This window comes from Schistocerca americana, chromosome 1 (genome assembly GCF_021461395.2).
Source record: "Schistocerca americana isolate TAMUIC-IGC-003095 chromosome 1, iqSchAmer2.1, whole genome shotgun sequence".
NCBI classification, from domain to species: domain Eukaryota; kingdom Metazoa; phylum Arthropoda; class Insecta; order Orthoptera; family Acrididae; genus Schistocerca; species Schistocerca americana.
In genome coordinates, this window is record NC_060119.1 from 617,383,828 (window position 1) to 617,397,838 (window position 14,011).

Consider the following 14,011-nt stretch of genomic DNA (forward strand, 5'->3'; position numbering starts at 1 on the left):
AAAGATGACATCACTAAATCTGAACCAGGAGAGGGTTTGTGATTCTGAGTGATTAGGAGGGATTTCTGCAGATGGCCAATGAGTAGGTTGGCATAAGGTGGTGCCATGTAGATGCCTATCGCTGTAACACATATTTGTTTATAGGTGATGCTTTCAATGAAAAAGTAATTGTGGGTGGTGGTATAGCTGCTCACGGTGACCAGGAAGGTTGTGGTTTAGGTTAAAGGTATGGAGTCAGTTGGGTGTTGGGAAAGGTAGCATTCAGTAGCGGTGACACCATGGTCTTCAGGAATGTTAGTGTAGAGGGAGGTGCCATCAACATTGATGAGCTGTGTGATGAGTGGTAAAGGAACAGGAACGGTGAAGAGTCAGTGGAGGAAATGGTTGGTGGCTTTTATAATAGGATGGCAGGTTACATGAAATGGCCTGACGGTAGGTGTTCATTCATGAGAGCAGAGATTCTCTCTTTGGGGACGCATTAACCAACCACAATGGGGCATTCTGGGTGTTCATTTTAATAGCTTTAAAAAGCACATAGAGGTAGGGGTGCGAGGAGAGGTGGGAGCGAAGAGGGAGAGAGGGGGAGAGAGAGAGAGAGAGAGAGAGAGAGAGACAGACAGACAGACAGACAGAGACTCAGGAGAGAGGTTTCGGGATGGACCTAAGGATTTGAGGAGGAACTCTGTCAGATGTGTTCAATTAGATACCCTGTCACAGTGACCTCTATTCATAAATCGAGTGCGGCATCCATTACCTCCTCAAATCCTTAGGTAGCATAATGCCAAAGAATAGTTATTCATCATGAAGTGTGATGGGAAGTGAAAATGTGGATTTGCCTTTATTAACAACATTTTTGTGAATTGTTAAAGAGTTTTTAATGATATAATAATCTGTCATCTTATCGTTTCATTATTTTATGGAAGTTTCATTTGATATGATGCGTAGTTGGCACATTCTGTACAGTCTCTGACACAACTCTTCTAACACATGGACTCAACATAGTAATACAATGGTTTTCTTTGTTCTGTTATAACATTTTCTGTTTATAAGCAGATGAAATTAAATGAAATGATCATATGGCATTGTTGGCCAGGAGGCAAGGCATTATTAAGGATGTTTTTGAAGTTTTATGACTTTTTTTAGGTTTGATGTTTGATGAAAAACACACTTGATAATTGGACTTATTTCCAAAGTGCCAAAAGTGAATATTGGAAAATAATACCTGGCAGCAGCAACTGTTGTTTTACAACAAACAAAACCTCCACACAGGGTTTCACAGCCATTTCTAAGGGCTAAAATGGAGTTATACAGTTTACTTCTGCCTTTTAGTAGTTAGTATCTCCCTATGTGTTGCTTACTTAGTGTGGTTATTATAGTAAAATGCAGAATTGTTTCAATACAATAAGCACAATTAAAAATTGTGCTGCATTTTTTAAAAATTTATTGCTGTGTAAATTGTTGTAACATATCTCTTAATTCAGGAACACTGTGAGAATGACTTAAATTTCCGAATTTAATTATTTCATGATGTATAACCTTGTTTTCTTTTTTTTTTTTTTTTCACCACATTTTGTCTTATGGCTTTGGAGTTGAAGACTGCAATGAATCCATTACGTTCCAGAATCAGGAAGACTGGACTGCGCACTGTGCCACCGTAGTTTTTGTAATAAATTCAACTTGACAGTCCATGTGAAGAATGCACATGGAGCAGATCGTGGACCATTTCTTTGCACAGTATGTGGTCGCCGTGTCAAGAATAGAAATACACTTCGTGTCCATATGCACATATATCATCGATATAATACTGTTTCCAATTAAAGAGCACAATGTAAATTTTGTAAAGATTAATACACATGGGAAATTCACAGTACCTGACATTGCTAATGTGTCTTATCAACTTTCTAGTCAAGTAGGATTGGTTTTCATAAACCTGTTTTTAATAATTTAGTAAGACAGATGACACCATAACCTGTCGATATTTAAGTCACTCAGGATGATAGCTAAAATACAGATCGTGAAGAGGTATCCTTACACGGAGTTCTGTCAAATCAACTCATTAATATATACTTCTGGATATTTATTTAACATGTATGTGGATTTTGCAAAAGGTACATTTGCTTTAGATTTTTGGCATCATATAGTGAATGATATATTTGATATGAGTTATTGTATTCACGTATCTGCTTAGTGCTGTAGATGCAAAGTATGATGTGTCACAGATAGGTAAAAATGTGAATTGAACATGTGCAACTTGAACATTTTATGAAACAATTTCAAAGGACTTTTTTGCATTGTCATTAATATTAATTTTATTGGAAGTAACATACTCTTAATGGCAAAGATTTCTAAGGGCACTGTTACTGTTGTGATAGCAATTTCTCACAAATTGACTCAGAAATTTTAAAATGGTAGTTGTTGATGCAATAAACTTCTCAGTGTTACCTTAACTTTTCATCTCTATTTATTTTCACTTTGTATTTAGCAAAGTTTATTTTATTATTTAACTTTGTTGTCATATGCCCTTCCCTACACCAGTCATCATTTTAACCTAAGAGAGGGAAGCTATGTGTGCCATCTTTTTTTCCTTTGAATTGTGCAAACTTATTTTAACTGTTTGTATTTCATATTTACTGAGGTGGAATTTGAGGTCCAGCCCAACATTTACCTAATTGGGCATGGAAAACAGGTCAAGCACACTAAGGCTGGCTGGTGTGAGAGCCCACAGTTGTTAATACACCACATGGATTCAGTCCGGGTGTGGCTCACCTGGCAAGCTATTGAGCTATACATTATGCTATACATGGTGCAGCACTTAAAGCCAGACAAACGAAACATTTTTTTAGAAACAAATTTATTAAAACAAAATACAAGTGAAACTGAAAATCTGTCCACATATAAGTAGTAGTATCTTGCAAGAGTAACATTACTCACTGTAACCCCCTTCAGCCGCAGTGACTACCTCCAATCTTGGCCTGAAACGATTGCATGGACTCCTTAAAATAGTGCTGTTCATACTCGTGAATGCTGCTTTGATAGCAGTGTGTAGATACGTGACATTAGGGTGCCTCATCTTATTGGTAACTCTTTCGACTATGCACCAAACATAGTAGTCAACGGTGTTCAAATTTGGGGTAATCGGGGGCCTGAACTCCTTTGACCAGAACATGTCAGTGTTATCCGAGAGCCACTTTCAGTCTAAATGGCTCATATGAAGTCCTCCTCTGCCATCCGACACATTGTTTGCTCACTGACATTTGATACTGAAGCCAATTTCCTCACCAATTGCTCCAGGTCCTCCGAAATCAGTGCCTGAGACATTTCGATGACTGCCATTGTTTGTGAGACGTGTTTCCTTGAATGAGTTTTCCTCACTGGGTTAGCAGAACCTCCCCCAGACATCTCCGAACCATTATGCTTGACCACAAGATCATAAACAGTTGATCTCGGGTACCTGAAGAATCGGACTATTTCAGTGGGTGAACGCCGCACATGAAGACTTTCAATAATTGCGGTTCTTCGGTTGTACTTCACACTTGTCCATAACATCTCAGCCATTTTGAGGTTCTGACTGTGTACTACGCACCTATGGCTTTCAAGAATGCCAATCACAACCTCTGGTGGAACTACAACATGGTGGGAAATTCAAGTTGAAGTTTGGCCAGATTTAAGTGCCGCACCCTGTACGAGCAAGTCTTTCTATTAGTTTTCACTATTTCATAATATCCAATTTTGTAATACTTAATTTCTCTGTCTTACCTGCAGTAACTAGTGTCAACATATGTTAAAGATAACAAACATACAATCAAAAAATTGTGGTCTTTGTGAGAAATGGGGGTATTTATGTATATAATTGGAACCACCTGTGGGAATGGTCGTAAGAAGAAAACATAAAAAATAAAATGTGCAATAACAAACTTATTGATTAGCATTTCTTCATTTTAACTATTTTTACGTTGTGACATTTTCAGTATCAAAATCAGGTTTCTTTTTGAGATACTTTAAAAGCCTCAATATTATGATTATTGTAGGTACTATATTGGTTAGACCATATGATAAATTCTAGTGCTCTGACTGGCTACACAACGTATTAGTTTGTGCGGTTTGCCACTGGGAATAGATTGAGACTGTTGATTTTAGTAGAACTCTTCACAATTTACATTAGGGCTGATCGTCATTTGCCAAGGTTTGTAACTCGACTGCATACAACATCGGTTGAGAATCAGTGTAATTGAAGCGAATCATTAACAGGTATGAAGTGATCTAAAAAGTCGGTGTGCTTGTTAGAGGCTTTGGTTCTTCAAGAGCACCCCCACCCCCCTCACCACCACCACCACCAACACCATCACAGTCACAGAGTGTGTGCATGAGAGAGAGAGAACAAGTGTTGTGAATGAGATTGTTAAATGTTACTAAAAAGGAACAGATTATATGTGGCAAGTTTGAACTTTGTACTGGACTGGGATTTTAACATAGGTACCTGTTGGCAGTCCACACCACTAATCAACACCATTCAGGCTTCTCTAATGGGTAAGCTCAAAGCTCCATCATGTCACAGTTTTACCTTTGATCTCTGCAGAGGCTCTCCCATGGTGCCATAAGACACACACCTCTGAGAGAACTGATATAGCAATGAGTTTTGATGTATCTGTATCCTCCCTGTTATATCCTTTCTCTCACCAGCTAATAGTTACGCAACACTGTGGGAGAGCCACAGCAGAGTTCGAAAGGAAATGGTAACAGCCTGTAAGAAGTTAAAGCTTTGACTCAACCAATGAGGCATGCTCAGCATAATTGGCTACTCACTGCCAACAAAAGGCAGGGATCCAAGTTTGAATCCCATTGTGGCACACAGTTTTGACCCGTCACATATAATCAATGCGGTATTATAGAGAGACTTAATTCTCATGGCTTTGACTTCAGTGCGCCGGAGTCTGCCTGTGTCCTCAAACATAATAAATTATTTCACAATTAATTATCAGATTGTTATGTTAATCAGTGTAAGTGAGGCAGATTGTATTTGTTTCCAATAAATTGCTTTTACTGAACTAATTTTACCACAAGAAGTCAGTGAACAATGGAGTATAGTTTGATAACAAGCCTATATAAACAGTGATACAATTATTTCACTGTTACCTATGGAAGTGTCGCTTTCAAAATCAGAAAATTTATTTCATCCTTTATTTTCCTTTCCAGATATGGGTTCCAGTATTCAACCAGAGAAATTTCCTTGCACAAAATGTGAAAAAATATTTAATAAGAAATCATCTCTGGCATCACATGTGGCAAATATCCATGGCAAGGCTTGTGGCCCATTTCATTGCCAGTTTTGTGGAGGTGTTTTTAAAAATAAGAACAGTTTGAACGCCCACATGTATGACAAGCACAGATCTGCTAGACAGCCCCGTCCTTCTCTGAAGGAATGTGTTCAGCAGAATAATGGACTGTTAAGTTCCCCGTATACAGACAACACATCAGGTCATTTTTAGTCCAGTCTGAGATGGTGCTGTAAGTTCTGTGTACTTTTTTGACTCATCTGTGTATGTTACACTTGTGTAACAAAGATGAACTACACATTTATCTGGAATCTTCAAGTAGTAGATGGATTGTAAGAACATGACAATTGTCTCAGGTCTGTGGGAGATATTAGATTTTTCTGATAATAATAATAGCAATGACATGGCTAGGCAGTATTACTGAAAATCTTAAGCATTTAAAAAAAATAAAAATTTAGACATTTCTACATTATTTTTAGTATGTCATTTTTGCAGAGTGTGTAGGTGTACAGCAGTACAAGATTTGATTTTATATATTTTTACATACGCACACACACACACACACACACACACACACACACACACCAGATAAAGTACTACATGATTTGCTGTACAGAAGTTAAGTATGCTCTTGCTGTACTCATTAAGAAGGAGAGTTCTCCTATTTGTATAGCTTTATATTGAATGATTGAAACTTTATATATATATATATATTTTGCAGAAGCAGAGTTCTCCATAATGACAATGCAGCTCTTTATAGATATTTTTATAGCAGTTCCTGAATTTAAAAATGGTGGGAGCCAGTTTTACTCCACTGATTTATTTTTCTTTTCCCCCTCTCTCCATAATACAAATTGTGTAGTAAAATTACGTTGAAAGCCCCACTTAGAACCTGAACTAGTAAAATTTTCTATTAAGTAATAAGCTTATCTCAGATTTCTGTAAAAGGTATGTTCAGTAAGGCTACAGTAACTAATGCCATAAAAATTTAGTAATAAACAAATTCATTACAGTCAGTGCTTTAAAGTCGGATTTAACACTTTCACCTTATTATTCTAAAGATTAAACTGTCACCATCTGTTGCAATGTTTTTGTGGCTGTTAGAAATCTTTCTGGACAAGAAACATAACCACTGTAAAACATATCATACTGGGAATTATCACGCAGAGTTTTCTTTGCCTATTAATTTTATTTTCATTCAGTGGATGTGACCTCACATCAGTTTAGAAAAGACACACAAATGTAGTGATCAGAATACATTGAACCTTTAGGGACTTGTGTGGTAATATTATTCCATTTTTTGCACAACGTTGTGAACACCACTATGTTATTTGCATGTTCTGGTTGTGAGCTATATTCTGACTGAACGCCTTTTTCAGCAGACTTTTTGTCAGTTTACTTGCCATCATTTATGAGTTGAAACAGCATACAAACAATTCCAAATTGTGCATATTTGTTTTCTTTGGTAAATCTCTTCATTTAGGATTCACCATTTATTAAGACACCCCTGAAATATATAAATGATTATTCAGAATGCTTTTTATTTCTCTGATGGTAATCAGTAGTTTAAGTACATGTTTTTACCTGTGGCATTGATTACAACCTTAGTAAGTGTGATGGTATGGGCTTTCTCATAACCTTGCAAATGGCAGATCCCATTTTAATTGTTTTATTCGGTAGCTGAAGTGCAGTGTAGAAGATGTAGAGTCAGCATAAGTTCTAGTGATATCTTCCATATTTTTTAAGCAGTCCTGTGTAAAAAAAAAAAGCATGAATTGCTGTTGTATCATTAGAGACAGCTGAAGCCGAAATCATATGGTTAATGCCAAAAAGATGTTTTTCAACCAAAACTAAAAGATACCAGAAACATAACACTATGTCAATAAACTGTGAGCTTATCATTGCCCAGTACCTTTCAGACACTTCTATGACATTTGATCCTAAAACATTGAAATGGTGTTAGTTTTCAAACATTATCATTTATCTTTTGAATAATGTTCATTCATGACTCTTACATTTGACTGTGTGACCCTTCGACTTATTTTTTCCTGTAGTGAAGAAATTCTTGAAATATTTTGCAAAACTTTGTTGTGATAACGTCCTGAATTTGCTGTAGTGCTTTAAATGAGAAACTACAACTGTTGGGCTTTTGATCTGATGAATAAAGTTGGAGGTAGTAAAGAGCTTTAATCTACTGTCAAAAAGTTCTTTACAGTTGTGTTGTTCACCAACTTGAAAAGGCACATATTCTTTGAGTTATAACTAGGCTGCTGTCACTAGCCAAAAAAAACTTCCATCACTGATGCAGAATGAAGTTCTTCATATACTGTCATCTCTTTAGTTAGAATCATTTAATCGTTGTCACTCTAAAACAAGAACTCATCATAATTGTCATTACTTCTTCACTCATATTTTTTAGATTGTTATATTGGAGGCTTGGAAGGGCTGTATCTCACTGCCATTTCACGTTTATCATTTTGTCACTCCACCACAGGCAAAGCATCGTGAATCGTCTTAATTTCATTCACCACAAACGATGTTCTTGGCAAGCCTGCAACTGTATCATGCATGACTTAAATAATTAAATACTGCACCAGCCAGGTATTTTTTCACACATAGCAAGATGCGTTTGGAGAAATTATTTTCGTTGCCTAATGCAAATATTTACATTAGTATTCTGTGTAATGTTCACATGTGTGTTGTTCTGCACATAGAAAAGTTTCAAAATATAGTTTTTCTGAATTTCCGACTTCAGAGGTATAACAATACACATGAAACACTGAATACTTACGTAAATATTTGCACTTGGCAATGAGTATCTCTTTATTTAAATCGGTCATGACTCACCAATGGATGACAGTGTCTTTCAAGAAAATCCCCTTTTTGCACTGAAAGAATGTTTTCGAAAGTGATACACTTGTTGTTGATCAGTATATCGTAGTTTCTTTTCCGTAGCAGGCTGAAGGGGTCTATATTTTGTATTGTATTTAATTTGGCTTGTATCAGTGCCATGCAGTTATTTCCTCAGCATACTTTTCATTGTTTGTTCCGCTCTTGAGTGTCCAGCCAGGTGTATTGTTTCGTAAATGAGTGCACTCAGCTTGACACTTGAGAGCAATACAAACAGTTTATTCTTCTGGAAAACTTAAGATCATACATTTTTCATTCTGCACGACCACATATGCATACCATTAAGCATTTCGCGGTGTTAAATTAGTAGTTGTGTCTTGTTCTCAGTGAATTGAAGATTAACCCAGGAGTTTATCAGTTATGTAATGGTTCTAAGTTTATCACGTATAGATGTCACCATGAGTTTTAGTTTTACTTTACAAACAAACTGAAGCAACACAGTTGATGGATCCATGTTCTCTATTAATTTATTCCTTTTTTCATGGAACTTTGTTTTCTTAGCTTGTTTAACTATATTGTGAGAACGCTGATTGATGAACGAGATCTTTCAAATACATACTCCTCTTGTAATTACAGATTTACAAATTCAGGACTGTATTTTCAAGGTGGTTGCTGCTAGTGAAATTGTTCTTTTAACTTAAAGCCATATATGGTCATACTCAGGCTGATGCTCCATCCATGCCAGGAGCAGAGTCAGGACAGCATATGCCTCACTAGTTGATGGTCCTCCATCTGGTTCAGTGACAATGTCACCCTCCTGGCCATCACTTTCTTCTCTCACACTTTCAAACAGTGGAAAATCCAGGATTGAATATAACAATATTGTGAAAAGGAAATTTGCTGCTCACCATATAGCAGAGATGCTGAGTCGCAGATAGGCACAATAAAAAGACTCTCACAAATAATAGCTTTCGACCAAGAATGCCTTTGTCAGAATTAGACAGCAAACACACACATACACACTCACACAAACGCAGCTCAGACACACGACTGCAGTCTCGGGCAACTGAGGCCACACTGCGAGCAGCAGCACCAGTGCATGATGGGAGTGGTGACGGACTGGGGGTAAGGAGGAGGCTGAGTGGGGAGGGGGAAGGATAGTAGAGTAGGCATGGCAGACAGTGACGTGCTGTTGGGGAGCTTCCCAATGTCACTGTCCGCCATGCCTACCCTACTATCCCTCCCCCTCCCCACCCCAGCCTCCTCCTTATTCCCCACCCAGTTGCCCCTCCCATCATGCACCGGTGCTGCTGCTCACGGCCTCAGTTGCCTCAGACTGCATGTGTGTATCATCTAATTTTGATGAAAGCCTTACTGGCCGAAAGCTATTATTTGTGACAGTCTTTTTGTTGTGCCCATCTGTGACTCATGTCTCCACTATATGGTGAGTAGAAACTTTCATTTTCACTATACTTTTACATTCTATCACACTTTGAATGATTTCATGACTGAGACTGTCTAAAGAATTACAAACAAGCCACTCACCAGTATCCTCTGTACTGCATTTGGGACATCCAGGGGATCTTTCTTATGTCCCCAAGTAATACCTTGTCCTCTGCCACTTCTTGCTCTTACTCTTCCTTTTCACATTTCTTCTTCTCATCTTCATCTTTCTATACATCATCCTTGACTGAAATGCCTTTCAGTTTATTCCAAGATCTTTTTAATGTGACTGTCTACACCTAATTCTGCGCTTCAAGTGCTATGCAACAGCAATCCCTTAGATTCATTTTTTGGTGATGAGCCATAATGCCTTCTTGATTTCCATGTTCTGTCAGAAGTTCCTTCAACAGTTGTCTTTGTAATGTCGCTTTATAGTTTAAGTAACCTGTACTCCATTGGCTACAACAAAGTTGTTATGCTCGGCAGCAGGAAGAGTGTTTTGAAATGTCCATCTTCTTTGTCAATAAGCCTTTCTGTTTGGTGGGTGGGTGCATTGTCCTGAATTAACATCACATTACTGCCTTCTTAGCTATGAAGATTGAATTCTACCATTCGCAAAACAAAGTAGTAGTCACCCAGGCCTTTGGTTGATTCTTGTAAAAGATGGAAGGTTTTTAACATTTTTGAAAGCCTGGGGTTTTTGATTTTCTCATCAAAGGAAAGGGTATTTTTTAGGTTCCCCAAAGAGTTAGCATAATTCAACAGGGTAACATGGTCTTTACTAACCTTATACCCAAGAACATTAGTTTTTCTTTTAGAAGGTAAAGTTCTTTCCAGCAGTGTCTTCCAAATAATTCTTCTTCAATTTTGAATTTTTCAATAAAATGTTTTTACTGTCTCTGGGTCAACTTATAGTTTTTTACCACTTAAATCCAACTCACGAATAAAGTTTCTTGCCTTGTAATTCCAGAGCTAGCCATTCACTGCTTTAAATGAAAAAAACTGCTGCTCTTCCTGGCTAAAAATTTTGCTTCTTCATGAACAGTTAGTCTTAAAAGAGGGTTTCCCAATGCTTGCTGCTGCAAAAACCACTTGAATGTAACCTGTTCACACTCTTTGTTTTCTGATGTTTTCATTGCTTTTCTTGTTGAACTCCCATTGTCATGCTCAAGGTAGACACACAAGTTTAAAAGAGGACTTTTTTATGTCTGAAGCTGTTGATGTTTCCACACTAAATATCTCAGCTAACTGCTAACTACTCATGCTTTTGTATAATTGTTCAAGGGCTTTTATTTTCTCTGCCTTAGGTAAGACAACATGTTTCCTTTTAGAAGGCATATGCTGCATAGTACATTAAAACCCACAAGACAAAACAAGACACAAAAGATGAAATTTATAGTGACAAATCAATGTATACTCTATGTAGGCTGCACAGAATGACGGGGTACTAGAAACACAACAATGCATGTACTGTGTTCACTGTTCACTGGAAGATTTTGTCTTTTAATACATTTGGTGTGGATTGGTTTTAAACTGATGCTGTTTTTATAGTAACTATAAGACAAAACCAACACTTTTAGTCATATAGTACAGTTTTCTTTTTTCTCTAATCTGGATAATTGGTGGCCTGGATAGCTGTGGATCAGATAATTGGAGTTCTCCTGTATATATACTCCTGTATATATACATATTTGGCACAGTTCAAATACTGACAGAAAGAAAGAAAAGTGTCAGTTTTGTAGAATCACAATATATTTAGAGGTTATTGTTGCAACATAATCTCATTCAGTAGGCTTTTCCTAATTGAAATTCTTTATTCCAAACTGTTTATCAGTGCCTTGGCATAGGTAAAAGAGTGTATTTGTAATTTGCAGGGAGAATGTTGCACTGTTACATCCCTCTATCTTATAAAAATAAGAAAATGTGTATGATAAGTACATATTGTGAATCTGTACTACTTATGTCAACTAAAAGATAACATACACTGCTTCATAGAAGGCATGTAACCTGGAAATGACAGTCCAGTGCCAATAATAGTATATTTCTGTTATAACTTGGTCGTCTGTAAATACATTAGCATTAGAGGAGGCCACTCACCGAATAGCAGAAGCATTGAATTGCCAATAGGCAAACACAGAAGGAAGAAAACTTGCTAGCTATTGGGTTTTATCCTTTGATGAGCTAGAATAAAATACACATGTGTATGCCACTACATGGTGCCAGCTACACAGGTGGTGCCAATGCTCTTATGTGGCAGGTGGACTAGTTGTGTTGCGGTAGTGTCAGGCATGGTGGGTGGAGGGAGAGGGAGGCAGAAGGTAGGGAGAAGGAAGGACTGGCAGTGGGTAGCTAGTGGTTCAGAGGGAGGCAGTCAGTTTGCTGGCTAGAAATGCAGGAGGGAGGGGTGGGAGGTATATGGACTGGCATGATGGTAGCAGCTGGTGGGAAACAGTACACACTGAAGGCAACATGAGAATTTTGAATGGGAGGTGGTGACAGGATGGAGGAAGGGGAAGCTGTTGAGTGGAGGTTGCAGGGACAGTGGGTTACATGAGATACAAGGCCAGGACGCTTACAGGAGCAGACTGTGTTGTAAGTGTATCCACCATCTTCGTAGTTCAGAGAAGCTGGTGATGGTGGGAGGGAACCAGATGGCTTGGGTTGTGAAGCAGCAATTGAAATTGAGCACATTGTGCTCGGTTGCATGTTACACCACTGGCTGGTCAACTTTGTTCTCGACAACAGGTTGGCAGTGGCCATTCATTCTGGTGGACATCTGTGGCTGGTGTCCATACCAACATAAAAGGCTGTGCATTGTTTGCAGCAGAGTTGGTAGACTATATGACATGACTTCTTTGACACGTGGCCCAGCCGCTGATGGTGGTAGGATAAGCCTGTGACAGGACTGTAGTAGGTGCTGGGTGAGTGGATTGGGCAGGTCTCGTACCTTGTTCTGCCTCAGGAATCATGTTGGGTGGGTGACAGAACACCACTTTAGGAGGGATGGGAAACATGTTGGGTAGGATGTTCCTCATTTCAGGAGAGGATGGGAGATAAGGCTCTGCTGAAGGATATGGTTCAGTTGTTCCAGTGTGGGTCGATGTTGGGTGACGAGGGGTGATGATGATGATGATGATGATGATTGGTTTGTGGGGCACTCAACTGCGTGGCCATCAGCACCCATTGATGAGGGGGGTGCTCATTTGTAGCTTGTTCTTGGAGATGATGGGATGAATGGGGCTGTGTGATGACATGGTACGAGAAATCTGTTTGTGGGCTAGGTTTGAGAGTATTGCCTGTCTGTGATTGAGAGATCTTCACCACATTGGGTAAGGGAGTTTTCATCACAGAAGATATGGCGTCCAAGGGGGCCTTGGCTGTACTGTCAAAATTAGGATAATGTTTTTGGTCACTGGATTTAATGTGAACAGTGGTGTGGGTGGAACAATCAGAGAAATGGAAGTCAATGTCCAGGAGGGTGGCACATTGGGCAGATGAGGACCAGGTGAAGTGGATGGTAGAAGAGGTGTTGCAGTTTTGAAGGAAAGTGGATAGACTATCTTGGCCCTGAGTCCAGACCATGAAGATATCATCACTGAACCAGAGCTACTATGCCTGTCTCCCTGCCTCCCTCTCCCTCCAGCCACCACACCTGACACCAACTCCAACACTATTAGTCCACCTACCACAAAGGAGCGTTTGGACTGTCAGTCTAGCTGGCATCATGTATATATATATATATATATATATATGTGTGTGTGTGTGTGTGTGTGTGTGTGTGTGTGTGTGTGTGTGTGCGCGCAGATAAAATCTGAAATCTAGTAAATTTTCTCCCTTCTGTGTGTGACTTACCAACAATGCTTCTGCTTTTTGTTGAGTGGTCTCTGTTAATACTAAAGTATTTATGTTCTACAAGAACTTTGCTGCAAAATTTATAATTTGTCGTGTGTTTTGTAGTATGTTCAGTGAGGTACATTGTGATTCACTTGATAGAATTTTTTATGCAGAAGTAATTGTAGTTTTCAGTTTGCTGTAGTGTTATATGTTACTACATTTGAATCAAAACTTGTTTGCTTCATGTTTTAATAGTTTTTAACAACATAGTATGTTTAAAATTTATTGTTGCACAATATTTTATATTATTATAGTACATGTATTTATTTTATACCAAATTTGTAATCAAATACTTTAAATAAAGTACTGGATAATTATTTCAAATTAATTGTTGGTTAAATGTGCATTATTGTAAAGCTATCTAACTTTTTGCTTGGTTTTCATTTGTATCTGTGTTATTCATTTAACATAAAGATTAGACTAATTGAAAGGTGAAAATTACTCACAATAAAATACAAATATTCTTCAAAGTTTCATTGCAGTTGTTGCTAGAACATACCCTTCCCCATAAAACAAGAAAAAATTAGTGATCTCATCTGAAAATCATTTTA

General features: G+C 38.1%; 1 protein-coding gene across 4 annotated transcripts in view; it reads left to right on the forward strand.

Moving 5' to 3' along the window:
* Positions 1–14,011, forward strand: part of LOC124607350 (broad-complex core protein isoforms 1/2/3/4/5-like) — a 331,766-nt gene that overhangs the window by 213,308 nt on the left and 104,447 nt on the right. Inside the window, exon 6 of one of the 4 annotated variants that reach the window (XM_047139702.1) lies at positions 1,622–2,298. The exons of the other annotated variants lie outside the window; for them this stretch is intronic. Coding sequence (XP_046995658.1) covers positions 1,622–1,818 — 197 coding nt within the window. The 3' untranslated portion in view covers positions 1,819–2,298. Of the gene's footprint in view, positions 1–1,621; positions 2,299–14,011 lie in introns of those variants that run through there. 4 annotated transcript variants of the gene reach the window in all.